Source organism: Gouania willdenowi, chromosome 4, assembly GCF_900634775.1.
Source record: "Gouania willdenowi chromosome 4, fGouWil2.1, whole genome shotgun sequence".
Lineage (NCBI taxonomy): Eukaryota > Metazoa > Chordata > Actinopteri > Blenniiformes > Gobiesocidae > Gouania > Gouania willdenowi.
Window position 1 is genome coordinate 21,852,962 of NC_041047.1, and position 27,076 is coordinate 21,880,037.

Genomic DNA, 27,076 nt, shown 5'->3' on the forward strand with positions numbered 1-27,076 from the left:
TCCTTTGGTCAACCACAGCCTACAAGTCGACACAGGTTTAAAGGTTGAGTCTGTGATGCCACAAACTCGTACGGCTCCTGTTTAATTGTGATAGATTCTTTTTTTTTCCTATTTTAATGTATTCCTGTGTGTTAAGTTACTCATAAATTCCTCCTCCAGATGTGTTAAATTAGACATTTATTCTCCAAAGAGACATCACAAACAATAAATTAAATAGCAACAACAACATACAAACAAATTCAAGTTCATCTTCTTGCGTGGCAGCTGTGATGGGGTTGATGGCTTTAAAGGAACACAGTTTACCAACTACACAAACATGAATCTAGTATGTCTTGTGTCACAATCCAATGAGGTACTGGTACACTGAAGGCTGGCCACTTGCACACATCACTGCACAATCAGGAGTGTAATAGGTTTGTGTAACTGAGATATGAATAAAAGATGTGGAGTTGTGGACACTTCATGAGTAGAAACTGATTTGTGTGTGAACGGGGGCGTGGGGGGCATAGATCAGGCGTGAGACACAGGCAGGGAGGTCATGGTGTGGGCTGGCAGCAGAGGTTGAAACATGGAGGGAGGAGAGTGAACTGTGGATACACACAAGAAGCATAGTTAGTTTTAAAGCTGCAATATGTAATTTTGTTTTTGTTTTATTTGGTCGAAAATCCATAATCATATTATATTGAATATTGTAATCCAAAGTGTTCTCAGTGGACAGTGAGTCTCTGCTCCTTCTCCTGGTCCTGTAAATGAGCTTTAGAAATACAGGAGTGCGACGCTGGACTTCAGCCAATCAGAGATCTTTCTACCAACAGGGCGTTCCCATGAGCTGTTTTAAGCATTGCTATCGGCTGCTTGAGCTGCTCGGCATAAGTCGATGCGCGTTCCCAATCTGAGAGTAGGGACAGTCCAATGGCTTTACATTCAAACTCCTTAACGTGGCCTTTAACACAGCGGTTACACGGCAAATCAAGAGGAAAAAGGAAGACCGAGGTGGAGAAGCAACAGAATAAAGGCACAAACATGTTCAGGAGGAACAGAGTCTGTGGAGGTTCCTCTGACTGAGTTAGCGGCGGACAGCGAGCGATCCGCTTTCAGTCCGTGTGCTGTCTGACAGAATAATTATTAAAACTATAAGAAACCTTAGAGAATATACACATTTCATTTGCAGTGTGGAGTGTGTCTGCTCTGATCAGCTGGGATCAGGAGCCAGAGGAGCGGCTGCTCTGAGCCTCTACTGTCCTCACAGCAGAGAGTGATACATGCTTTCAGTTCATGTCTCTAAAACATCATGAAACTCTCTAATAACACCAGATAAAGTCCCTACATGTGTTTACTAGTCTCTATGGAGAAAACAGTCACAAAGAGTTCCACAGTTGTCCGCGTGCACGCAAGCGTTTCCAAGAAGATCGGTGAGTTTTTCAGGAGGCGAGGGTGGAGTGTGGAACGCCTCACGATTCTACATATTGCAGCTTTAAAGTAAAGTACATCACTGTTTCTCAAGTAGCAAAGTGTTGGTTTGTTGTTATTGTAGTAGAAATGCTTTGATTATTTCAAAAGTAGGAAAACAAATACTTTGACAATTAAGGGAATAAATTCAAGCAATGTTACAATCAGAAACACAAGACAGTCTCTTTTTTCAGTTTGGAACAATTTCAGTCTCTAAATATTCCATTTTACAACACTAATCATTAAAGAAGTGATCAGCATACAAATTACAAATTGTCTGATATTGTACACCAGGGATGGGTAACTGTTTTCATGGTGGGGGCCAAAAAAATGTTATGGTCTGATTCGAGGGTCTCGTTACAAGAATTCACGTCAGCATTTAAACATTTATTTTGTATATTTTTGTTGTCGTTTTGTGTGTTTTTGGTGTAATTTAAGAATTTTCTCTCATTTTGTATAATGTTATTTTTGTGTATTTTTGTAATGATCTTGTCTGTTTCACAAGTTTTGGGCATTTTTGATGTCATACTGACTCGATTTTGTATATTTTTCTTGGTGTTGTTTGTTTTTGGAGTCATTTTGCACATTTGTATTGTTATGTATATTTTTGAATATTTTTTTTGTCATTTTGTTGTCATTTTGTTGTCGTTTTTTGTGTTTATTGCTGTATCCTGTTTTGTTTTAGTTTTTGGAGCCTTTAAGTACGTGTTTTTGTTTTTGTTTATGCATTTTTGGAGTTGTTACATATATTTCTCTATGATTTTGTGTATTTTTGTAGTTGTAATGTGTGTTTTTGGAGTCATTTTGTCAGATTGTTGTCATTTTGGAGTAATTTGTTGTATTTACCTTGGGGGCCACACAAAATCAGACTAAGGGCCACTATTGTCCCCTGCCCACCAGTTGCTCATGTCTAATATACTCTATTTCTTGCAGCAATCAGCAGAATTGTGATAACAACTCTCAACTTTTCTACAGTAATGGGTTTGTCCCGATTACCTTTTTGAGTGCTTGAAAAGAGCTTTTTAATGTTGTTTTTTGTGTATTTTTGTAGTCATCTTGTGTATTTTTGGTTAATTTTGTGCATTTTTGGAAACATTTTGTCTGTTAACCTTTGAGGACGGCACAAAATTAGACTGAGGGCCGCATGTGGCCCCTGTACCACCAGTTCCCCATGTCTGATGTACGCTGTACAATTAGCTGTACAATTAGCTTTACCTTTCTTTATGTTTAAACTGATGCAGCGAGAGGCGAATAAATTAATAGGTAGATAATGTTAACTTAATCCTCCAATAAAAAAGGTCTGCGTATCTGTCTGTCAGCTTGTGTATGATGGTACAAACCCTCAACATTGTAGCTGTGAGCTGACATTGCTAATCACCCTTTCAACTAACTTACACTTTGTTGTGTACTTCATTTAATTCCCAATGTTTTTTAGCTCTTGATTTAAAAAATAAATAAATATAGTGACTTCCCAGGACTCAAACTTAACATCACTATATTCTAAACCAGGGGTTCTCAACCTTGGGTTTGTGAGACACTGGGAGGGGGTTGCCATGCCTTCAAGAAACTTAAAATATTTTTTTTTAACAATTTGAGCCCATTTTTGCTTATATTTTACAATTTTTATGTAACTATACCAAACTTGCTATATTTTAACCTATTTTGATTACTTTTTCTTACCATATTTTTGCCACTCATAATGCATTTTTGCTACGTTATTCCCATTTCTGTCACTATCAAATTCAAATGCTTTTTCTGCACATTTTTTCCACTTTCATGACATTTTCAGCACCTATAAACCCTTTCCACCACTTTTCCCACCTAACGTCGCATATGTTTACCCATTCTTTTAACCTCCACCATATGCTTATTTATGCCAATTTAACCACATTCACTATTTGTCGTACCCGTTATTAGCCACTTTAAACTAATTGTTCCTAGTTTTTTAAATTACATTACCCCAACATGTCTGTGTTCAACCACCGTCAGGGGATCCCCGTTCTCTGGCATCTTTATTTTGGGGGTCGCGGGCTGAAAGGTTTGAGAACACTGTTCTTATAAACAACTGATAAAGAACAAGAAACTAACAATAAATGAATGTATTCTTTTTACAATATGTGTTATAGTTACATCCTATGAGTCAAATCTTTGACATCTCAGCATTCTTAGCAGCACTTCTATCTAATAGCATTTTAATTTAGACCATCAATTATTAAACTGATGGGAACTAACTTCACCAACTGAGCCTTAAACTATCTTTTGGTTAGGCCTCATAGCTTGGGAGCACTGTTGTGGATATTTGTGTGTGTAACAACAAAGTTCAATAAAGAATCAGTTATTCTTGAGTTCAAACTGTAAACCCTGTTCATTTCTAATGGGTCTTCCTGCGGTAAACCTGTGTAAAAACCAGTTGTGTGCATTTTCAATGACTGTTAGAATACAGTTTGGTGCTCACTGTCTAAGTAGGAGTGCAAAGCAGAGAGCATGGACCCTTCCGGGCCTCCGTAGGCCATGTACTGCAGCTCCTCAGGCGTTGGCGTGGGCTGTGACATGCGGGTGGGCTGCAGCGAGGTCATGGGTGTGCTGGACGTGTGGTTGGGACTCACGTGCTTCTTGTGGCGAGCTCGACAGTTCTGGAACCAAACCTGATGATAAATGATAAGGACATGATGAAGGAATTGTGAGTGAAACCAAGAGAGATACGGTACACTGAAACAGGAACCGTAAGTCTGGTTGTTTTCTCAACAATTCTCATTTATTCACCATATTCTAACAGGAGCTCATGTTGGATTTCCCCTCTGATTGGCTTCACTATGAGCAAAGGTTTTAAGTTTGTTTGGTGGTCAATGTCCAAATGTGTTTTATTGAGAAACATTGCTTTAGTCTGACCTATTAGACAAGAAATATAAAAATCAAGAAGACAGAATGTGTCTTTTTACTATTCTAAAGTTGGGGAATACATCCTATACTGCAGAGACACAAAAAAGATCTGAGGGCCACAATTATCAACATTTATGTCAGCATTTAGAATAATGACCAATTTGAGCATTAATACAGAAAAGAACAAAGGATTTTTGTGTGTTTTTGGTGATTTTTTTCCCCTGCCTTTTCTGAGTCGTTTTGTGTGTTTATTGGTCATTTTGGGCATTTTTGTTGTCATACTGACTTGATTTTGTGCATTTTTCTTGGTGTTTTGTGTGTTTTAAGACGCATTTTTGTGTATTTTTCTTTTCGTTTGTTTGTTTTCGGAGTCATTTTGCGCGTATCGTTGTGCATATTTTTGTTGTTATTTTGTATATCGGTGTCTCATTTTGTGTATTTTTATTATTGTATTCTGTTTGTTGTGTGGTGTGTTTTTGTTTTTGTTTGTGCATTTTGGGGTCGTTGCATATATTTTTGTACTGTGTGTTTTTGGAGTAATTTAGCATCTTTTTGTTGTCATTTTGTGCGTATATGGAGTCTTTTTACATTTACCTTGGGGGCCACGCAAAATCAGACAAAGGGCCACCAGTTGCTCATGTCTGATATACTGTATTTCTTGCAGCAATCAGCAGAATTGTGATAAAAAATGTTGTCACACTAAACTGTTTCATGTGTTTGTCCCGATTACCCATCTTTCTGAGCGCTTGACATTAACTTTTGAAAATGACAATAATGGAAAAGGTTTGAAGTCCATTCTGTCTCTTTGCATCATGTCATTGTGTTCAGTCTGTGTTTTTCTGACCTGAATCACTCTCCTACTGAGGCCCGTCTGCTCTGCCAGCTTCTGCAGCGTCTGAGCATCTGGGTTGTTGTCCTGAGCAAACTGAGCCTGCATCACCTACACACACGCACACACACACGCACAGAAAAACAATGTGAGTAAAATGTTTTTTTTTTTTTTTACTAATCTATACAATTTTGCCATAATCCTGAGTTCATAACTTCTCATTTGTGTGGTAACCCTTACATGGCCAATAGCGATAAACATATAAAGGCAGTGTTTGGCAGGTTTTTAAGGACATTTTTATTCAAATTAAAACATTCGGAATACCAAAAACCCTAATGGGAAACACTTTATTAAGTAAACTGGATATAGATATTTGTTGTTACATTAAAATAGCAAACTATGATGATGATCTTCTTTTAAAGCATGGGCAATTTTTGACAGGCAAAAATATCGACACCTAAATATCAATATCTAAATGTCAATTCTGCAATACGTGATTTTTAAAAGCCCTATTATTGTTCAAAATTATTTTGTTTAGAACACAAGAATTTGAATAAAAGTTGATGAAAAATCTGTTTGTGTAAATATTTATCATAACGGTTTACATTTCTTCGTCAACATTTTTAATTTTGTTGTTTTTAGACTCCTAATGATTAAACTTGTGATTAAAATTTGATGTTTTTGGTGGTTATTATGGTTAAATATTATAGGTTAAATAGAGTTTGGTTTTTTTAGTTTTTGTTTTTGATTTGTTTTGTTTTTTCTCCTTGATTTTCCATCCAAATATAGGCTTTGGAAAATACAATTATTCATCAAAATTTGGGCTTATTTTCAATATTCTAGTTAATAGTTGACCCGGGACCCTGAAAAACAGGATCAATCAGGTCTGAAAATGGATGGATGGATAGTTAAAAGTTGTTTTTTTTTAAATTTTTTTTTTTAACATATTAATCATTTTTTTAGGTCATTTACATTTCTAAATTTTTGACCACTAAATAAATAAATAAATAAATAAATAAATATTTGTACATAAAGCATAAAAACATATTTTCTTTGAACTTTCCCCAAAACACAAAAATATATTTATTATTGTTAAATAAATACATCGTCATTGTGCTATTAATATGCTGATTTTTATTTTCATCACTAATTAATTGCTGACCAGGTTAAATGCATCGTCCATCGTGAGAAGAAATAATAATAATAATAATAATAATAATAATAACAATAACAATAATAATAATAATAATAATAATAATAATAACAATAACAATAACAATAATAATAACAATAATAATAATAATAATAATAATAACAATAACAATAATAATAATAATAATAATAATAATAATAATTTAGTCATCTCACAGTGCTACAGAAACAAGGGTATAGATAAAAGTCATGACGCAGACATTGACCGACCTGCAGCTGCTCTGCGGTGAAGCTGGTCCGGGCTCTCTTTGAGGGCTTCGGCTGGTTGATCTCCTGCTCGGTGGGCACTGCGCCCTCCATGTTCACACTGCTCCCTAGGAGAACATCATCATCAAACTCAGACTAAATAAAAAACACAGAATAACCTGAACATTACAGCCATTGTTCTTCAGAATCTTTGGCATAATAGAAACAATGCTATTTAACGTTTGCAGAGAGGAATGTGTGACACCGCATGGGCCGCACAGACAAAATAATAGAGCCATGTTCAACAGAAATATAACAGCTTGTTAGGCCTATAAACACACACACACACATATATAGTGCATAATGTCCCATATGTATATCAAATATATTATTTTCAAAGGCAAGCAGAAACATAATGCGTTCAAATAAGTTAGACTTTTACGCACTCTTATGTTTAAAAAATGATTGATTCATTCCAAATATGAATCAGTTATCATTAGCGCGTTGGTGAGGCCTGTATCACCTTTCTCCACGGCCCGTTTGAGGTTGTCCAGCATGCAGTCGTAGTGAACCCTGCAGAGCACCTTCCCCTCCACCAGAGCGAACTCCTCCCCGGTGGAGAGCTGCCTCTTACAGGAGAAGCAGGCGAAGCAGGCCAGGTGGTACACGCTGCCTTTGGCCCTGCGGACCCAGTCTGTGGAGTGGATGTTCCGACCGCAGCAGGCGCACCAGCTGCCGAACCTCCTGCAGGGCATCACAACACAGACACAGAGCTTTTATAATGGGAGAAAAAAATATTATTATTAATAATAATAATAATAATAATAATAATAATAATAATAATAATAATAATAATAATAATAATAATAATAATAATCATCATCTGGAGATGTCCTATAAAGTCACCAAGGTAAAATGAAGTTCTAGTGCACATGGATTAGTGCGTCCTGTTGGGTCGGAAGAGTATTTTTTCTATTAAAAATCTCATGGTGTGATTAGACCATAATATTAATCATGGTTGACAAATTTGAACGAGGATTTTAAATTAAAATACAGTTACCGTGAATAAAATGTGATGATGTTGTAACTGTAAATATGCAGCCTGCGGCTAAAACAGGCCCTCGATGATACACATTACAGCCTTTATGGATGGTTGATAAGCTAGGCCTATTGTGCAAATACATAATAATAATAATAATAATAATAATAATAATAATAATAATAATAATAATAATAATAATAATAATTATTATTATTATTATTATTATTATTATTATAATAATACATTTTATTTCGCAGGTGCCTTTCAAAAACCTCTCAAGGTCACCATTGAAAAATAAAATACTATAAAATAAAATGTGAATTAATAAAATAAAAACACACATGGCTATAAACAATCAAGAGATAACAAAATAATATTGTATATATTATATCAAATCATTATATTTAATTTCCCAGAGGGAGCTTTCCCATGAAATTAATAAAAAATAAAAAAATCTAACCTAATCTATTAAAATATTTTCCCCTACTTTACATGTTTACGCTTTGCTTGCAAGTTAAACATGTGACATAAATCTAATAAAATTTTCAGTTTTTCCAACATGTTTCGTTTTTTCTAATATTTTACATGTCATTGATATCATTTCAATAAAGAAATATGTTTTTATTGTTTTTATTTTTCTTTTAAACCACTCTTCATTTATTCCAGTTGCTCATAATATGTCACAAAGTGAGTAAACTAATTATCAGTGATAAATAAAAAGCTGGAGCCCGTACCTAAAGTAGTCAAGTTTACAGAACACCTCCTTCTCTTTGATGTAGCAGCTCGTGTGGCTGCCAAGTGAGGTCTGGCACACGCTGCAGGACAGACAGCGCACATGCCAGCACAGGTCGTTCACCTGAAGCACAGACACCCGAAGTTAAAGCCACTATATAGTCCCTCAAGGAAAAACACAAAAAGAACCTCTAATGCAGCAAAAATAGAAAATAAAAATAAAATAAATAAATAAAATTAAAAAAAACATGCACAAAACAATGAATAATTTAGTCCGCATATTAAACAGCATTGCAGGATGAAGTCGGCAGGGTTTACCTTTAATAAATATTTATCCACTATGTCTTCGTTGCAGCTCGCACATACAGTCCTTCCCAGCAATGGTGCAGATGCCATCGCCTGCAGAGACGTCGAGTCCTCATCCAAAACATCCACCGGCGCGCCCTGCAGAGATCAGACCTGCTTGCGGTTAGAAAATTACGCACGGGAATGCATCCAAAACCCAACCTGCAGCTTAGCATTTATGGGGCACATTGTAGCCTATATACGCCACAACAGGTAACACAAGACCAAACTTTACGCCTCCCATACATTCATAATAAGTTCCATAAAAGTGATGGGGAAAAGTTTTTGATCAAACGTGCCATATCCTCCTGCAACAAGCAATGACGTCAAAATAAATACATAGAAATGCATGAGTTGATGACTTTTCGGAGATTAAATCCCGTTGTCCCACAGCCCCGTACCATAATATCCCCGATGTCCCCTGCAGGGCATCCGCCCAGCAGCTCCTGGTCTCCCTTGTAGTCCTCGCACATGTCTGGAGCCTGTGCGTAAAACGGTGCGTAAAGCGGCGGCAGCTGCCTTTAATGCCCCCCTGCTCTTTCCCATAAATGTCATGCCGTTGACTTTTTCACCATGACAACGCCAGCGATTACCAAAATGGCATTTAAAAGAGAGGGATAGTCATTACTTAGAAAAACAGCCAGCCCTTGAACTAATACTTATCCTATGTGCATTATGTTTTCCAGCTCTGGATTCGTTGTTCAACACTTGGGGGGCTTTACGCACATCGTACTCTGGTTAAACCCACCAACACACCAATTTCACACGTCAATCAGAAACCCAGCGCCGGCTGTGTAGTAAAAAGGAGAATTGATTTATTTAATAACAGCAATTAAAAGGCTGAGCTCTCCACAAACGTCTACCAGGGGCAACCAAAAGGTGAAGAGGTCTCATTAACTACTTGAGTTTTAATTGCACGATTCAGGAAGGAGTCATTTTCTTTGACATTTCTTCAAATTGTGAAAATACTGAGCTGTCAGCGTGTCAAAGCTGGACTGAAGCCTATTGTAAATGTGCAGGTTAAAAAAAAACAAAAAAAAAAAAAAAGCTTTTCCTCTGATATTTCCAGACGCGTTCAGGTGCAGCTCGGCCTCACCTCATCCTCAGACACAGACACAGACCCGTCCTCATCGGCGGAAACCAGGCAACACTCCACTTTGATCTCACTTTTCCAGCGCATGTCAGTGTGTTCAAGACCGCAGCGAAGTCTCCAAAGTAAAAGTTGAGGTGTGGATTCTGTTCTCTACAGGATCACTGCAGGAGTCATTCAGCCCACATCTGTGCGCAGAGGGCGGACCATCACTGAGGTAGCACCTCCCTTTGGAAAACCACTGAATCTCTAGCAATCACATGGTGTCCACATTTACAGCATCTTCAATGGTCTTTTTGTTCCCTAATTTGGTTGAGGTAAGAAACAACAACAACAACAACAACAACAACAACAACAACAACAACAACAACAACAACAACAACAACAACAACAACAACAACAACAAATCAAATAAATAAATAAATAGATATATCAGTAAAATACAAGGGGTGCACTGGCCATCTGTCGATCCCGGGCACCGGTCCGGTGTAGTGTAGAATTTATTTTATTTTATTTTATTTTATTTTATTTTATTTTATTTTATTTATTTATTTATTTATTTATTTATTTATTTATTTATTTATTTATTTATTTTTTATTATTTTTATTTTTATTTTTATTTTTATTTTATTTTTTTTTTTTTATTTTTTTTTTTTTATTTTTTTTTTTTATTTTTTTTTTATTTATTCATTTATTTATTTATTATTATTTTTTATTTTTATTTGTATTTATTTATTTATTTATTTATTTATTTATTTTGACGAGCGAGTGGGTGCAGACATGGTAGCAGGTGGCCAAAAATGGTCCAAAAGAAGCGAAAACGTGGCAAGAAATTAAAGATTGAAAAGTGACGAAAACGCCCCAAAAGGAGTAACGAGTGGTACAAAAAAAATGGGCAAATAAAAATGAACCAGGTGGTATGTAAAGGAAAAGGTAGCTTTAATGGGCAAAATGTGGCAAGCAATAGTGAAAAAGGGCAAAATGTGGAAAAAAGTGGTATTTATTGGGCAAAAGTTATAGCTAATTGGGATGAAAAGTGGCCAACAAAAAATTAAAGACAAAAATTGGATAAAAGCCTAAAAAATTGACAAAAAATATAGGGAAAAATGACATTTATTGGCAAACAGTCGCTACAGTCTGAAAAAAGTTTTGAAAAGGGGCAAAAATGCAAAGGAAGGTACAAAATGGCCAAAGGAATGAGGTAAAAAGCAGTTGAAGTTTCACCAGTTTTTCTGGGGGAATAATAATGTTGAACACAAAAACACCAAAATAAATAAATAAAAAATAAATACATATATCAATAAATTCACAAATCTATAGGTATAAAATGTAATCAGAATAAATTATTTATCAAATGAAATATATATAAAAAAATCCTATTAGTGAATTCAATTGCATTTAAAATGTATTATTTTTAATACATTTTTGATTTCAGCATTAATATTTTTTTTTTAATTAATTTTAGGTTTTTGAATTGAATTTCTAATAATTTTAGACTTTAGAACTGAATTTATGAAAGTCTCCAAAAACATTTGATTACAATTTGCTCGGCTTTTAAGTTCAAAGGGACAAATATAGATTAAGATCATTTTTGTTATTCTCTGTTTTCTTCACCTTATACATTAAAAAATGGTTACAAACGCAAATCACATAGAAAAATATCCTTCAACAACAGTGCAAAGGACAAAATATTCAAATGGTTTTTTTTTTTTAGTTTTTTCTTTACCAAAGTTTCATTTCCTTGCTGTGGAGAAAGGATTGAGCTGAGAATAAACACATATGATTCTTACATGGATTCATTTGGCATTGCTGTTCCAAAAGCACAAGCTCATTGCAAAAACCCAGAGAAGCTTTTCTCGCTCAGCAAGTCAACGTAATTCTTGACAAGTACAATTCATAATAATTACATTTAAACTCACACTTAGCAGCTGATGTGAGATCAGTTTTACAAGCTGAGATAAACACCACCTATAAGTTCATTTGAGATCAGTTGGCTTTCAGCCTGAATAAGGTCAAACATAAAAATAAAAACAAGGGCTTTGTTGCTTCAGCCCAAATATAAACTTAGACTTCTTGGGTTATTTAAACTTGTACAGTGTAAATGTGTGTTACGTACTGTATAGTTGTAACTAATGTAATAATAATACAGATTAGAATATAACTTCCCCTGTCCCACTTCTTCAAACTTACACAGTGGCTCTCTATTTCCTGATGTATTCATTCATTTGAACATAATTACAATTATTCAAACACAAAATACATTCAGCAGTCTTAATAATGACATGTTTACATTAGGTGTTACATTAGGAAACGGAAAACATAAATAAATACATTTGCTAATAGGCTACTTTGAAATGAAAAGAAACAGAACCAACTCTCATATAATCTCTAATCTGCAAGTGTTCAGGTTAGCATTAAATTGTAGGATTGCCAGCAACATCACTTTAAATCAACGGTAAAATGTGACAAAAAAAAACATAGATAGACTTAGTACAAGACTGTATGAAGCTCATCTATTTATCTTTAATATAATCTAATGTACTCAGGATGCAAATGAGATTCCCTCCATAGAACACAGAGAATCACAATCAAACACTCATATCAAATGAAAACAATTGTTTTCATTATGCTCTTTTTAAAAAATATGTATCAATAAAGTTGTTCACTGAATCTTTTGCATGATGAGTCGCGTAAATGTTCCATATTCATTAATTAATGGAAAACTTTCCTGTTTGTAAATTATAATATGACATTTAGTTCACAGCAAGAACAATCATTTCTTTTTTTCTTCTTTTTTTTTTATTTCATTACACTTAATCAAAAAATATGAGGATTTAAAAATGGGTCAATGCATCTCTCATTAAGTTATGCAAACCTAACCCTATAGCATTAAAGCTTTTGTGCTATACCATGACCTGCACGCTGTCATCAAAACGATGCCTGCTGTCAAACCAATTAGCAACACATGCTAAACATTCTTGTGAATCTCTTACACAGTTACACACAGTACGTATAGTCACAGTGTTAAAGGAGAATGTAGCCTCTGTTTGATCTATTATGTCATGTGTAATTGTTAGTCTTCCCTCTGACAAGGGAGACATTCCAGTCCAACCTGCATCAGTATGAACCTAGACCCGTATCTCCCCATCGCAGAGGGATAAAGAGGATAGCGTGCCTCCATCCAAATGTATCCCGTTCCACCCTGTGCAGATGAATGCTCTTTATCAGATAACAGAAGTCAAATACTGCAGAAAGGACCAAGAGACCGCACAGACACACCAGAAGCAGAAGAATCAGAGGATGAGTAAACACAATAAACTCTTTAGTTTGAGACAAAAGTAGAAGAAATAAAGACATAAATGTGATATTTTAGGTGCATTAGCACTATAGAGAACCATGAATATAAGTCCTGAGGAACTGATGGATGACAGAGCAGACAGGCTCAGGTGAGCAGATGTTGTGAAGATGTAAATCTGTGCGTGTGGCAGTTGGATTCTTTTATTTTCTGATTGCATGGCTGACTTCTTAGAGTGATCTGCACGATGTGGACCAGACACAAACAAGCCCTCATCTGTCAACGGACGGCTTGTTTCTCTGCTTGTTGTAACCCTAGGATGCTACTGCAGTAGAAGCTGTCGCTCACATTGAAAGGATCAGAATCACAGCAGCATCACAGGTTGATTTTACAGCCTGGATGAATATAGAACAGGCACAGGCTTAAATATTATATAGATAATGCCACATACGGCCCTCGCGCTAACCTTGTCAGGCCCCTAAAAGTAAACGCACTCCAAAGAAAAAGACTCCAAAAAGACTCAAAATGACATACAAATACACACTAGCACAAAATTACACAGAAAGACAAAAACACTCACAAAATGAGTGAAACATATACTTAGTGTATACCAAAAATACACAAAATGACACTAAAACCACATAAAATTATCAAAAACTCTCAAAAATATACAAAAATGACAATACTAATATGTAGATTGGTTACATCAGATATGGGCACATGTTGCCTTCAATGTGATTTTGTGTGGCCCCCCAAAGTTAATGCACAAATGTATTTCAAAAATACACAAAATGTGTATCAGCTATAGAATCACTGTGGCTTTGAAAACGTGGTCAGCGGACGTCAAGAGATTTCAGCTCCATGGTGAAATTAGATTGTTGAGTTGGCCTGCGTTCCTTCCACCCACAGTTCCCTCCAGCATTACAGGACCATAAATACAAACAATAGGCTAAGAGAGGAAATACTTTTATTTGTGGGATAATAATAATAATAATAATAATAATAATAATAATAATAATAATAATAATAATAATAATAATAATAATAATAATAATAATAATAGAAATGTGGCACTCCCAAAAATAGATCAGCCACAATTTATGTGTAAGAGCTGAAGTATCACAAATAGCTTTGATATATTTTATTTATTTATAGTTTTTATATTGTGAATATTTGGGTGCTTTTACTATAATTTCATTAAAGTAATGAGGAGTAGGAACTTCTGTGCGGATCCTAGTTGCTCTAGGGACAGGTAAAGGGGCGGCGCTTTAACCCGTCTCACTGGAGAGCTTTGAGCATACTGTGTCCTGACTCCTCTGTTTCACCTGCATTATACAGGTCAGTAAAAGTTCCAAGCACTGTAGAATGTTGGCTATAAGTGAACGTTGTTACCACTAGATGTGTTAGGTAAAGCTTAGAACATGTTTAGCCGAGCTAGGTGTAGTTTTGAAGACACGAGCGGTTGTAAAAGTTCGGCCGGCAGCCGCCATTTTGGCTCAATCAAGACAGGCAAAGGTCGTCAGCAGCCGCCATTTTGGTTCAGAATAGACGTCTGTTTTACCTAGTCAACATTTACACAATATGTCTTGCAGTTCTGTTTTGTCAACATTAATGATAACACAGATCACAAACATTAATCCTTTAGAGAGGCAAAGGTTTATTACATGCCCAAATGCATGCACATAAGTAGGTTATCCTCAAACATATGCTCTGTATTTACAGATAGGGTTATTTATATAAATAGTAATGTTTATTGGTTAAAACTGATTTGTATATTTATTGTTGATAAGAGTTGATTAATTAGCAAAAGGTGTGTAAAATGATGAAACTGGACTAAGGAAATATGTACATCGTGGTTATGTGATTGTGAGGATGTATGTCATTAAATGAGAAGTAATCTGGACAGTTTTGAACACAGATCATGTCCCGACGACTCTGTTTCAACTGCATTATACAGGTACTTTTTATATTTGTTATTGTGGTCCTTCATCCTTGGGACCCATAACAGAAACGTCATTAGTTTTGAGGAATTATTGTTATTTGCAAATCCGTAATTTATTTATTTATTTTTTTAATCAAAGAAATGAAAGCCACAAGTGCAGCCGGATATTCAAACATTATACAAATATTTGTGAATGCCTATGTTTAAAAAACCTTAAAGGTATAATTGATCAACTCTACAAGTGCCTGATTTAAATGAACAAGAACTCAAATGACTATATTAAACAACACTGGGAAAAAAGAAGCAAATATAGCCCTTTCAGAAGAAAATTGGATCCAAACCATCAATTAAACTTAATCGCATCGATATTTAGGCTTTCACTACTGCGATAACGTAACTTCAGATGCTGGAGGTTTTTTTCTTCTGTCTTCATCATTTGAGTGATATATATTAAATGACATGAATGATTAAAAGGAGCAGTCAGAATAATTAATGTCGGTGCAACTTATATCTTCCTTTTAATTGTATCTTACTAGGGATGTAACAATTAATCGCAAGGCAGTTAAAAATCGATTCATAGGTATCACGATTCACATCGATGCTGTGAAAATTGAATCGCAGTACTTTTTTAACCAGCAGAGGGCGCTATCCAGAAGTGTTGGTGGCGGGCGGAATCTGTTAATACTTTCTTTCTGGCCGCCTTCTACTTTTAAACATGTTCATAAATGATTCCTTACCCCTTTAGCACCAAAAAATATCTGCAATATTACGTGAATATCTGTAAAAGTCACGTTTTTTTATTAGCTCTGTCTGCTAGCATAGCATCTCTTCTTCACTGCAAAATATCTGTATGCCAACTGACCACTGGGTTACCAGCACTTTCTGCTGGTCCAAACAAAAAATATCTGACCTAATTACAGTCAAATGACTGTTTTGTTTTTTTTTGTTTTTTTTTGAAGTCCAATTGTTAAGGCACAAAATACATTTTCAGTTGCACTTTTAAAAAGAACTATTATGTGTTTACTATAGAACCAGAATTTTAATTAATAGGCTTGTTCTTCATTTGTATTATTTATTTCATTCAAGATTAATTTTTAATTAAATTGCATTGTTTTGAATAGTTTATCAAGGGATTCTTTTGACAATGAAAAGTAAAAGGAAAACAGTATAGTTTTTTATAGTTTTTTCCCCCCAAAAATAAAGGAATATTTTTCAGTCATCATTTTTCTACAGTCCCATTTTGTAAAATAAATCGTGAGAGAATCGTATCGTGAACCCAGTATCGTGAAACGAATCGTATCGGGAGTTGAGTGAATCGTTACATCCCTATAACTTATTATTTTAAATGACATTTTTATTTTTGACATACCTTTTTTTTTTAATTATAGTTTTCTTTTTTATTAGTATTTTTTATTTTTTTCCTCACTACAACTTAAATCTTCCTTTTAATTGTATCTTACTTTATTTTTAACATACATTTTTGTTTAATTATGGTTTTTTTTTTTTTTTATGTATTAGTATTTTGTTTCCTTACAGGAGTTAAAAAACGATTTTTTTTCTGAAAAAAATGATTAATATTTCTAAAAAAAAAGAACTGAACTTTAAAAAATTGATGTGGAAAACAGAATTTGGGAAAAAACAAAAAAAAGAAAACGCATATGCATTTAAATGTATAAAATATTTTTTTTAAATCGTAAATCGAATCGAAATCGGCAATCGCAATATTTGTCAGAAAAATCGCAATTAGATTTTTTGTCAAAATCGTGCAGCCCTACCTGGAAACCTTCTTGAGAGAAGTTGAAGACTTGATCACAGAGATCTTGGACATGAAGCTGTTTTTTTTCTTCACTTCTCATAAACATCATAAACTGCATCTGCAGCATGGAGAAAATGACTTTACACTGAGGTTTCAAAAGAATAAAGGAGACGAATACTGGAAAAAATGGAATTGCCACAAACAAAGACATTGAACAATATCTGTGCCAAAAACTGTAGTATGCTAACCTGTGTTTATTTTATCTTTGTATTTGTTCTTGTGCCTTTTTTGTACAACCCAAGACCCTGTTTGTTACATATTTTGTTCCATATTACAAAATAAAAAGTAAAAATGTAAAAAAAGAATACACAAAATGACAGAAAAATGCACAAATACCTGCAAACACACAAAATTACTCCAAAAAACATACAAAATTAAACAGAAAGGACAACAAAAATACAAAAAAAATACTTCAAAAACAAACAAGATGGCTATAAGTAAATAACTGAGATATTTATAAAACAACAACAAAAATACACAAAAAACAAAACAAAACATTACTGAAAAACAAAATCACACAAACCCTGTATTCCTGTATTAATGTTCGAATTGGTTATTCAAAACACTGACATAAATGTTGACAGAGCAAACAATAATATTTCTGTGGCCCCATGTTAATAAAAGTACCATCACTGATCTAGAAGATCCATCCTTTGGATGTGCACCTTCTAATAACACAAATACTTTCATTTATCCCATCTTTAGGTTAGGATTTGCCCCCTAAGATGCTGAACTACACTTAACTTCATGCTGTATCTGCATTATCTCTTTCTAAAATCGGTGGCAGCAAATCAAGCACTTCTAGCACTTTCTTTTTCAAATACCTTATGAAACATGCTTGCTCTGCAGTTCTTTTCTTGGAAAATTGGTGTTCATATGTAGTCCAACTTTAAACCATACAGGGGTGTCAAGCTCAAGTTTGTCCAGGGGCCAAATATGGAACAGTTTTATCTGAAGTGGGCTGCAAATTTAGGGTGCATGGGGGAGAAGAGCAAATTCAACATTATTGTGCCTATAGTTGCACTTTCTAACTGATATACTGTAAGGCACTTTCTATGACCAATTCCTTGATTTTGTGAGCAATTTTTGTTCAATTTAGCGGAATTTTGTGGGATCATTTGTGAGAAATTGCCAGCTTTTAGAAGAATGGAGAGTTCTTTCGACAATGCGATTAATAATGACTCCAGTCATGTGATGTGGGCATGGGAAAACTGCTAGCCTCTGCAAATACTGTGGATACTGTTCATTGAATTTGTGAATTTGGATGGACTAATATATCTACAACTGAATTATTAGGCAATTACCACATTTATTGTTTTTTGTCATCTTTAATTTATGATTTGGCCCAAATTTGATTCTTTAAAGGGCCAGATTTGGCCCCCGTGCCTTGAGTTTGACACTTGTGCTTTAAATAGATAAAAATGAGTCAAACAACACCTTGTATTATGTGTTTATTGAACCCAAAATCAAGAGAGAAAGCCAATTGAATCACAGTGATGTATAGGAAAATAGAAACATCATCTCGCACTGTCAAACTGATATATATATACAGTACATACACACAAACACAAGTACATACATATTATATACAAATGTATTCTAATGAGCAATGAACACTCTAATAAGCTTCTTCCAGAGGACCTTTGCTGTCGTTGGGGCAGAAACTTGTGCATTTATTTCATTGAAATCAGTCCAAATTGGGGTGGTTTACAATTGACACAAGCGTTTGAACGTGACCTTTTCTCCTTGCTGTAAATGGGCACCCATTGAATGTGAAGGAGGAAGAGGAGGAAAAGGAGACCTGGGATGGGTGGAGAGGGTGAAGTGGGTTATGGTGGTGGTGATGGTGGGGGTGGCAGAAGGGGGGTGGTTGGGTGGAAATCACAGCAGTAAAAATGGCAGTGCAGAGAAAGAGGGGCCTGATTGCATTGGGGCAGCATGTTCAGCCCAATCAGAGCCACAGAGGGAAAAAGTGCTCTTATCAACCAGTAATGGCCCACTTGACAATCACACAGGCACAAAACTGCTCTATTTAATGCTGATTGCAAAACCTGCCGCCCCCCCATCTAAGAACCGCATGACTCCTTGCGATCCCCCTACCACCTCCCAGTTTAGAGCCAAGAGCCTTTCCTGAAAGGAATTTCTAATCACTTCTCTCTCATTTTTGCATTAATTGTTATTTTAAGACCTGCACTGTTCGTTAACTGCCTGCTGAAATGTCTGCTTTGATTGCTGTGATAATTGTGAGCACTGCGGCCTCGTCGTTCCCTGTTCACACAGGTAGTCGATGTAGAAGTATGAACCTATACCTGACTGCACAGCACACCTCAGTTCAGGATCACAGCAGTAAACATTTGTTTATGCAGTGATGAAGTTTCTGCAAAGCATGATCATTTATGAGATTATGGCATCATTATTCATCCAAAGTTAGTCTCTTCTTTCTGAAAAAATCCCAAATAGGGCACATTACACACATTCATGGGTTTTAGTGCTCAAATGGTCACACCAATTTAAGGCTCAAACATACTTGGGCGGACTGTACGCTCTCCTCAGACCTTATAGACCAGAGATCGGCAACCTTTATCAGTCAAAGAGCCATTTCTACCCGTTTCCAACAGAAAAGAAAGCATTAGGAGCCACAAATCCTTATTACATTTAAAATGAAGATAAAACTGCATACGATGCTTGTTTTTTTACCTTTATTTCTCTTGAAAAAAGGACTCTGGGTTGAAGGTTATCTTTGAATAAAATACAAAATGTCCATTTTATTCCTTGTTGTGTTTATGAACAAAAAGCCAAATGTGTGGGTTTGAACCCTACTTTTCTTGAACATTTTACGACACCTTATCTAGCTTGAGTATAAACAGTAGTCAAAGCTGCTTCATGGGGTATGGCCAAAGTAATCCCCAAAAGGTAATTCAGTGAGGTTTATGTTATATGGACAGTGTTTGAGTCCTACACAATACAGATTCATCTCGAAGTTAAAGTCTGAATCCCCCTTGATGAAAAAATATACACCTGATTTTTTTCCCCCACAAAGCCACAGATCGCCACAGCAGAGAGTCTTGATCCATGGGTTGCTGGCCTTTGTTATAGGACATGGGCTAAGATAGCTACCCCCCCCCCCCCCCCCCCCCCCCAAAAAAAAAAAAAAAAGTTAAGAAAGTAAAAAGTACTTCTAAGTGTGTGTTGTTAAAATTAAATTAAATAAACAGAAGTCTTGTTACTGGGCTATGATAGCTATGGAATGAACTTGTTTTGGCATAAAGTTTAGGGGTACCCTTGGAACATATATGTATCCATTTTTATCTGTGTACCAGTAAAACACCCAAATGGGGTACCAAATTAAAGCTGGGCTTCTGCTCGTTCCAATGAATATGTTTTGAATTGTTTTATGACATGTTAATGGGCTATCTATGATAATACCTTTTGTACACATTTGACGCTGCCAAATATGATAATGAATTCATAATTTTGTATTTTTGGGAAGTCCATATCTCAGGTTTGATTGTAATTACTATATATTACCAGAAACTGTGTTTAAACACCTTTAATTTGTCACTAAAACAAAGTTTCTACTAAGTTCCCTCACAAAGTTTCAAATTTAACTAATACATCACAAAATATGACCAGGATTGACACTTGTGATATTTGTTAACATCCCACATCTAAAACATTGTTGGATTGCTATAGCAGTATTATATAGAAAACATAGTATCAAATAAAATTCATGTTTCTTCTGAATCTTTTACAAAAAACATTCTATGATTTAAAAAATACCTCTCAAGACTTATTAAATAAAGTATGAACGCAGCTATTGAAGAAGTAAAGTCAAGCCACTGAAAACCCTTCAAAAGAATTCAAGGTTTGGAGCTGGACTATCCAGTGCGATGATTCAAATTAAGGAGCTGTATGCATACTTTACTTAATAAGGCTTGTGAGGTATTTTTTAATTAAAGAATATTGTCTGCAAGAGATTCAGAAGAATCATTTTTTATTTGATACTATGTTTTCTACAACAATGTTGAAGATGTTAACAAATATCACAACAAGTGTCAATCTTGGTAATTTTTTGCCAAATATTAATTAAATTTTAATCCGTTATAACTTTGTGAGGTAACATAGTAGAAACTTTAGGTTATTTGTATAATCCTGGTTCTATGAGTAATATGAGTGCGATGTCTCACTATGAAATACAACCTTTGTCTGCATTCTTCAGAAGCATTTATTTAAATCTGCCAATCCTGATTGGCAGGTGAAGAGCGTCCGTCCGCTAGAGGGTCACCCACCTCCTATAAAAGGAGGACACGGACAGACGTGCACCATTTAAAATAAGCACCTCTTCTCCTCATTCGAGCAAGAAGGATAGTCTGGTGAGACATCTCACTCATATTACTTATAGAACCGGGGTTATACACAAAACGTTCTATTTCATAATATTTTGTGAGATGTCTCACTATGGGATATGGAAACTCCCGCAGTGCAGACATCCTTATCGAGCAGTACCAGCCTCCATGGCAGAAGTCCGATCACATCAGGACAGTAAAACTGCTTGTGCCACACACGGGGCAGAAACGTCCAGCATGTAAAAGCAAACAAACGTGAGGGGCGAGGTCCAACTCGCCGCTGCACAGATGTCCTGAACAGACACTCCCCTGAACAAAGGCCAGGATGTGGCAAGACCCCGAGTCGAGTGTGCACGCCGACCTGTAGGCGGCTGCAGACCCTGACATGAGTAAGCCAAAGCAATAGCCTCCACCACCTAACCAGGCTAACTTCAGGCCAACCTCCTCCTGTGGTTCAAAAGGAGTACGTTTAAGTCCCTCCAAAATCACCGCCAGATTAAACGATGGTACCAGTGGTCTGGACACGAGGAGGAGCCTACGTGCGCCCTTCATAAACCGGCAGATCAGCTGGTGCTGACTGGCCAACTTATCCCCAAAGCCAACGTGAAGGGGGGCAATTGCCGTTAAAAACACTTTCATAGTATAAAAGGCTTTGTTTTTGACAATCAGGTCCTGCAGAAATGACAAAATCACTTCCACCGGGCACTGAAAAGGGATGTGGTTCAGTTTGCATGCCAGTGACAGCAACCGGCGTGAGGCTGGCTTCCGTGGAGACCACCTTCCTGGACATAACGATGCCCATAGGCACCCCGTCCGTCAGGATACCCGGGGCACGCCAGTGCCGCTGACCGGCGCCGCACTCTGGTGTAACCAAAACCCTCCGTGCGCCATGACGCACAGGATCAAGCCCATGTGAGGCCACCCACAGGTGGAAATTCCTCATGTGAAGGCGACTAAGGCGGATCACGAGGATGGCCGAAGCCACCAACCTGAGTAATCGAAGACACAATCTGAACAGATTTTCCCATTCGAAACAATTTTAGACACGCCCCGAATGCCTTCGCACGCTCCGGTGAAAGACGCACGATGAACGGCACTGAGCTCAGCGACAGACCCAGAAAAATTACCCAGGAAAACTATTTCCTGTGTAGGGAACAACATGCTCTTTTCCGCATTCATCACAAATCCCAGATTTGACTGGTGATTCAGCAGAATGTGCGTGTGCACCCTGGCCTCCGCCTCTTATTGTGCCAAAAGTAGCCAGTCGTCCAGGTGCATAGCCAGGCGAATGCCCCGCCTCCTCAGCGGAGCGATCGCAGCATCTTCGGGCTCAAAGAGAGGCCGAACGGGAGAATGCGGTACTCGTAACACACCCCCCAGAAAGCAAACTTTCGGTCCTTTCTGTGAGGGGTATATATTGAAACATGGAAATACGCGTCTTTGAGGTCGACAGACGTGAACCAATCGCCCTGTCGCACCAGACGCAGTCGAGAGGAATGCGCAAGCGTCCTAAAGGTTTATTTCCTGAGGTACTTGTTCAGGGCCCGTAGGTCCAGGATGGAACGGATCCCGGACTCCCCTCGTTTGGGGACCAGAAAGTACCTGGAGTAGAACCCCACCCGAGACAGAGTGGGGGGACCACTAAGATCGCTCCCCTGCGCAGCAGGGATGTGATCTCTCCCTGTAACACACGAGCCGACTCTCCGTGGGCCCAAGAGTGAATCATGCCGATGAAACGGGGAGGGACAGATACAAACTGCAGCCTGTAACCCTTCGATATTGTCAGTAACACTCAAGGCATAGCCGCAAGCGCTCTCCATCTCTCTATCCTCAGGGAGAGAGAGGTCAAGCGCTCTGGTGTACCTGCTGAGAGAGGAGCCATACACGAAGCGATGGCCCCCTCTCCCGGAGGCAGATCGTATGCGACTGGAAAGCCCAACAGTGGCGTGACGGCCACCCGTGCAGCCTGAGGCGGCCCAACCGTACGACGGTGGAGCCCCTTTGCGGCAGCGGGCCGTACATCACCCAAATTAAAAATTAACTTTAAAACTAAACAAAAAAAACAATAACAAAATAAAAATATATACAAAATTACTTAAACATACAAAATGTCACACAGGGAGGCAGATACTGTGGGCCTAAGTGAGTTCAGTTCCTTTAACCAGAGGTTCTACACAGGAGTCAAACAAGCACAGGCAGAGGTTTTCGTGTGGAGCAGACAGGTTCATAAATCAGGAACCAGAGCAGGATCAGACAAGAGGAGGCAAACTGAAGTAAACGCTTGAAAGCAACACACTAGGAAACATGGCTGTCTTCCACAGATGACAAACTTAGGCTGCATCCGAATAGTCCCTCCTACCTCCTTTACTATCCACTGTTCCTTCACCCCCGGAAGTGTTTAAGTGGTGGCCATGATAAAGAGCGTCCAAGTTCTCTTTAAGCTCAGGAATAGAGGCTCAAAGCTTCCTTGTTTTACCTCCTTTAGCGTAGGAAACACTGATGCATCCTTTACCAAATGAGACGAGATAATGCTGCTGACCCACAATTCCTTGCGGCGACAACATTTAAAGGGACATGCACTTATGGAAACTCACTACCAAAGCAATAATATGCCTTGAACAACTTTAAATAAATAATTTAAGACCCATATCTTATTATATGTAAACCATATTATCAGATTTTAACTGACATAAAACAGACTGTGGTTCAAGAAAAAGGGATCAGAGATATTTTAGCCACATTATGTTTTATTCAACATAATTCATATTTCTGAGTGGAAGGTGAGCGTGAGCAACCATTCTCAATGTGACATTCTTTAGTTTCACTTTTGTTCCTCGTAGCCTTTTTTCTTTTGATTTACATTCAAGTCTTACATTCAGACCACGACAGACGTTGCCGTCAGATTATTACGTCACCTAGTGGAAGTGCGTCTGATTGTCAAAACAAACGTGAGTTCCTTGTCCTTACTCCTCTCCTAACACCTTTCCTTAACCCTGTGACGTCATCCACGGGGCTATGGAAAAGTGGATAGGAAAGGAGATTGGAAGGACTATTCAGACGCAGCCTAAGAGTGGGTTAAATACTGGGAAGAAGAGCAGAGGCACAGGTGAGACCGTGAGAGTAATCACACGCAGGTGAAACTAGTGAGGCTGATGAGCTGAGGACCAACAGGAGGGGCTGGAGGCACTCAGGATGGCATGATGACAAAATGTGGAAAAAAATGACTAAATTATATAAAAGGACATAGTATAAACAATATCCAAAAAAAATATATACAAAATGACTCTAAAAACAGACATTTTTTAACAAAATAAAAAATATGTACAAAATGACAAAAAAATAGCAAAATTAGAAAATTTCCTCTTATCCCTGTTCTGGGATTTATTCTGTGTCCCCTGTACTACGACGCTGGTTACCTTCTTACCAGGGTTAATCACCATGGTAACTTAACTTGAACAACTAACTTGGTCAGGAATAGGTTATCCCTGAATAATGACAAAGTTTAATCCAGTGGAATCAGGTGGGCACAATGACACAAAGATCATCCAAGAACACACCTTCTGACCACACCTTGAATAATTTTTACAACTCGGCCTCTAGGTGGGCCCCTATTTTGAGTGTGGGCTGCGCTTACTTAAGATAGGGGCCCAAATGTCCTTTTCATGCAGGCCTTGTCCAGTGGTTTCTTTTTTTAGGGTAAATTGACTAAAAATGTCCTGGTAAGATAACTGTTTAACAAATAAATAATTTAGTATTTCTGAGGCTTAGCAGTTTGTTGGCATGATCAGATAGACTTTGTTGTGAACCAAGCCATAGCCATCATATTGAAACCACCTTTTTGCCAAAAATCCTGGATGTATTTTACGTGTGCTTGAATATTTCGATCAAATCATGTTGGTCATACAACCTTTTTGTTGCATTTTTAGTCAATTTATTATTCAAAGTGAATATATTCTTTGCATGATTAAAAATATATACTCATCATATCATCATTTGTAACCTTAAAATGTTAAAACAGGTTATTTGTTTTAACTCAGAATCAGAAATCTCTTTTGATAATAAAATAAATGTTTTCTTCATCCAAAGACTTGAAAAATGTCTCCTAAATAGTTTCATTATTGTTTTTCAAATAGTAAAAGACTTGAGATTTGGCACATCTCTTCTAGGAGCTTTACAGCCCTCTATTGGTAAATCATGGTACTAAGTATTGCCAATTATTATCACTTAAAAAAAATAGACAATCAAACAAAGGGACACAAAAACAAGTAAAACACGATATAATTTAGTTCCATGTGCTTGTAACTAAATTATTTGTTGTGACTGTTTTTATGCTCCTACAGTTACATTTTCTTTATTTTTGTTACAGCAGGTCCACTTATGTCCACAGGATGGCGACAAATGTCCAGCAGTTCTATCTGTGTGTCCCACATTTTACAGTTTGACTTCAATGTTCTTGTCTGTTAAAGACTGTAGTTATTGTTCCATTATTGACAATGTGAGCAGTGCAGTTCTACCCACTAAAGACTATTTCACATAAACCAAAGGCTTAATGTAACAGAAACTCTCCAAGACGTTGCAAGAAAAAGTTAAATGAAATCCAATCCATGTCATTCCTGTTTGCTGGTTATAAAGCAATATTTTAGTCATTTGATCATGGTTTTTATGACCCAAAATGTTATACCATATTCACCAAATTGATTTTTTGTTCAAGGGCATGTAACAAATATAATCCAAATATACATCATAGAAATTTTACCTTTCACTCTCCACAAATGAGGGAATTATCTATGAAACTATAATCTTAAACTATAAAGAAACAGACCCACACTGTCTTGGGAAGTGGTATGACGCATCACTCACGGACAGGAACGATGTTTCCAGCATGGAGAAACAGGCAGACGAATGGTTGAAAAAGATTGAGAGGTCAGGACTACCAGAAAAGTTTAAGGCCTGGTTCTTCCAGCACAAGCTGCTCCCAAGACTTACAATTTACAAAGTGCCCATGACAGCAGTGAAAGGAGTTGAGAAGCGAGTAAATAAACATCTTTGCAAGTGACTCGAAATTCCACCAAGCTTCACGTCAGTAGGGCTTTACATCAGGTCTAGCCTCCTACAACTACCCCTATCATCAGTGGTTGAAGAGTTCAAGGTGGCTAAGTGCAGGGTTGCAATGATGTACCAAGATGCCAATGAGGTGTTATGGTGGCAAGGACTCGGATTCACCATTTCCTGCTTCGTGCAGTGTACGACACCCTTCCATTGCCAACAAACCTCCACAGATGGGGAATGAGGGAGGACTCGCTATGTAGGCTATGTGGAGGGAGAGGAAACATGGCGCATATATTACCAGGGTGCAAGAAGGCTCTTAGCCAGGGCAAATACAGATGGCGCCATGATAAGGGCCTCTGTGCACTGGCTGACACCCTGGAGTGGGAGAGACTGAAATAGCGGTAGACCAACAAGTGACCAACATCCTTTATGCAGTTTGTCAGGGAAAGGCAGAAACCACCAGTGCACAAGATAATCAAGAAGGGCCTTCTCCAAGCTGCACAATCATGGGCGATGAGAGTGGACCTGGGCAGGAGACTAGTCTTCCCCCAGTTTGTGCAAACGTCACTGAGGCCTGACTTGGTCTTGTGGTCAGAGGAGTCAAAAAAGATCATGCTGATAGAACTGACGATCCCTTGGGGAGAGGGATGCGAGGAGGCATACAATAGGAAGGCTTCTAAGTACCAGAACCTTGTTGAGCAGTGCAGCGACAAGGGTTGGCAGGCATGGCTATTCCCAGTTGAAGTCGGGTGCAGGGGTTTCCCGGCAAAGTCTGTCTGGAAGTCACTCACAGCACTGGGAGAAGCAGAAAGGGAGAAAAAGACAGCTGTCCGCAGATTGAGTGAGGCAGCATAAAGAGCATC

The 27,076-nt window shown here is 37.3% G+C and overlaps 2 protein-coding genes across 7 annotated transcripts in view; one reads left to right on the forward strand and one right to left on the reverse strand.

The window, feature by feature from the left end:
* Positions 1 to 159: 159 nt before the first annotated feature.
* LOC114461843 (LIM/homeobox protein Lhx8) lies at positions 160 to 9,927 on the reverse strand. Of its 6 annotated transcripts, XM_028444290.1 has the most exons (9): positions 9,772 to 9,926; positions 9,077 to 9,157; positions 8,649 to 8,774; positions 8,333 to 8,454; positions 7,080 to 7,300; positions 6,581 to 6,684; positions 5,174 to 5,269; positions 3,905 to 4,094; positions 160 to 587 (listed from the first exon to the last, which is right to left on the reverse strand). In XM_028444290.1, exons 1-9 carry the CDS (start codon positions 9,853 to 9,855, stop codon positions 511 to 513), a joined length of 1,101 nt encoding a protein of 366 aa, XP_028300091.1. In that variant the 5' UTR covers positions 9,856 to 9,926; the 3' UTR covers positions 160 to 510. The 6 variants fall into 6 exon arrangements, with proteins under 6 accessions (XP_028300091.1, XP_028300090.1, XP_028300085.1 ...); XM_028444289.1 differs by lacking the exon at positions 9,077 to 9,157 and having other exon boundaries at positions 4,056 to 4,094; positions 9,772 to 9,927; XM_028444284.1 differs by lacking the exon at positions 9,077 to 9,157 and having other exon boundaries at positions 9,772 to 9,927.
* Positions 9,928 to 14,316: 4,389 nt separating this feature from the next.
* Positions 14,317 to 27,076, forward strand: part of erich3 (glutamate-rich 3) — a 28,688-nt gene continuing 15,928 nt past the window's right edge. Inside the window, exon 1 of the mRNA XM_028443359.1 lies at positions 14,317 to 14,398. The gene's annotated coding sequence lies outside the window, so the exon portion shown is untranslated. The remainder of the gene's footprint in view (positions 14,399 to 27,076) is intronic.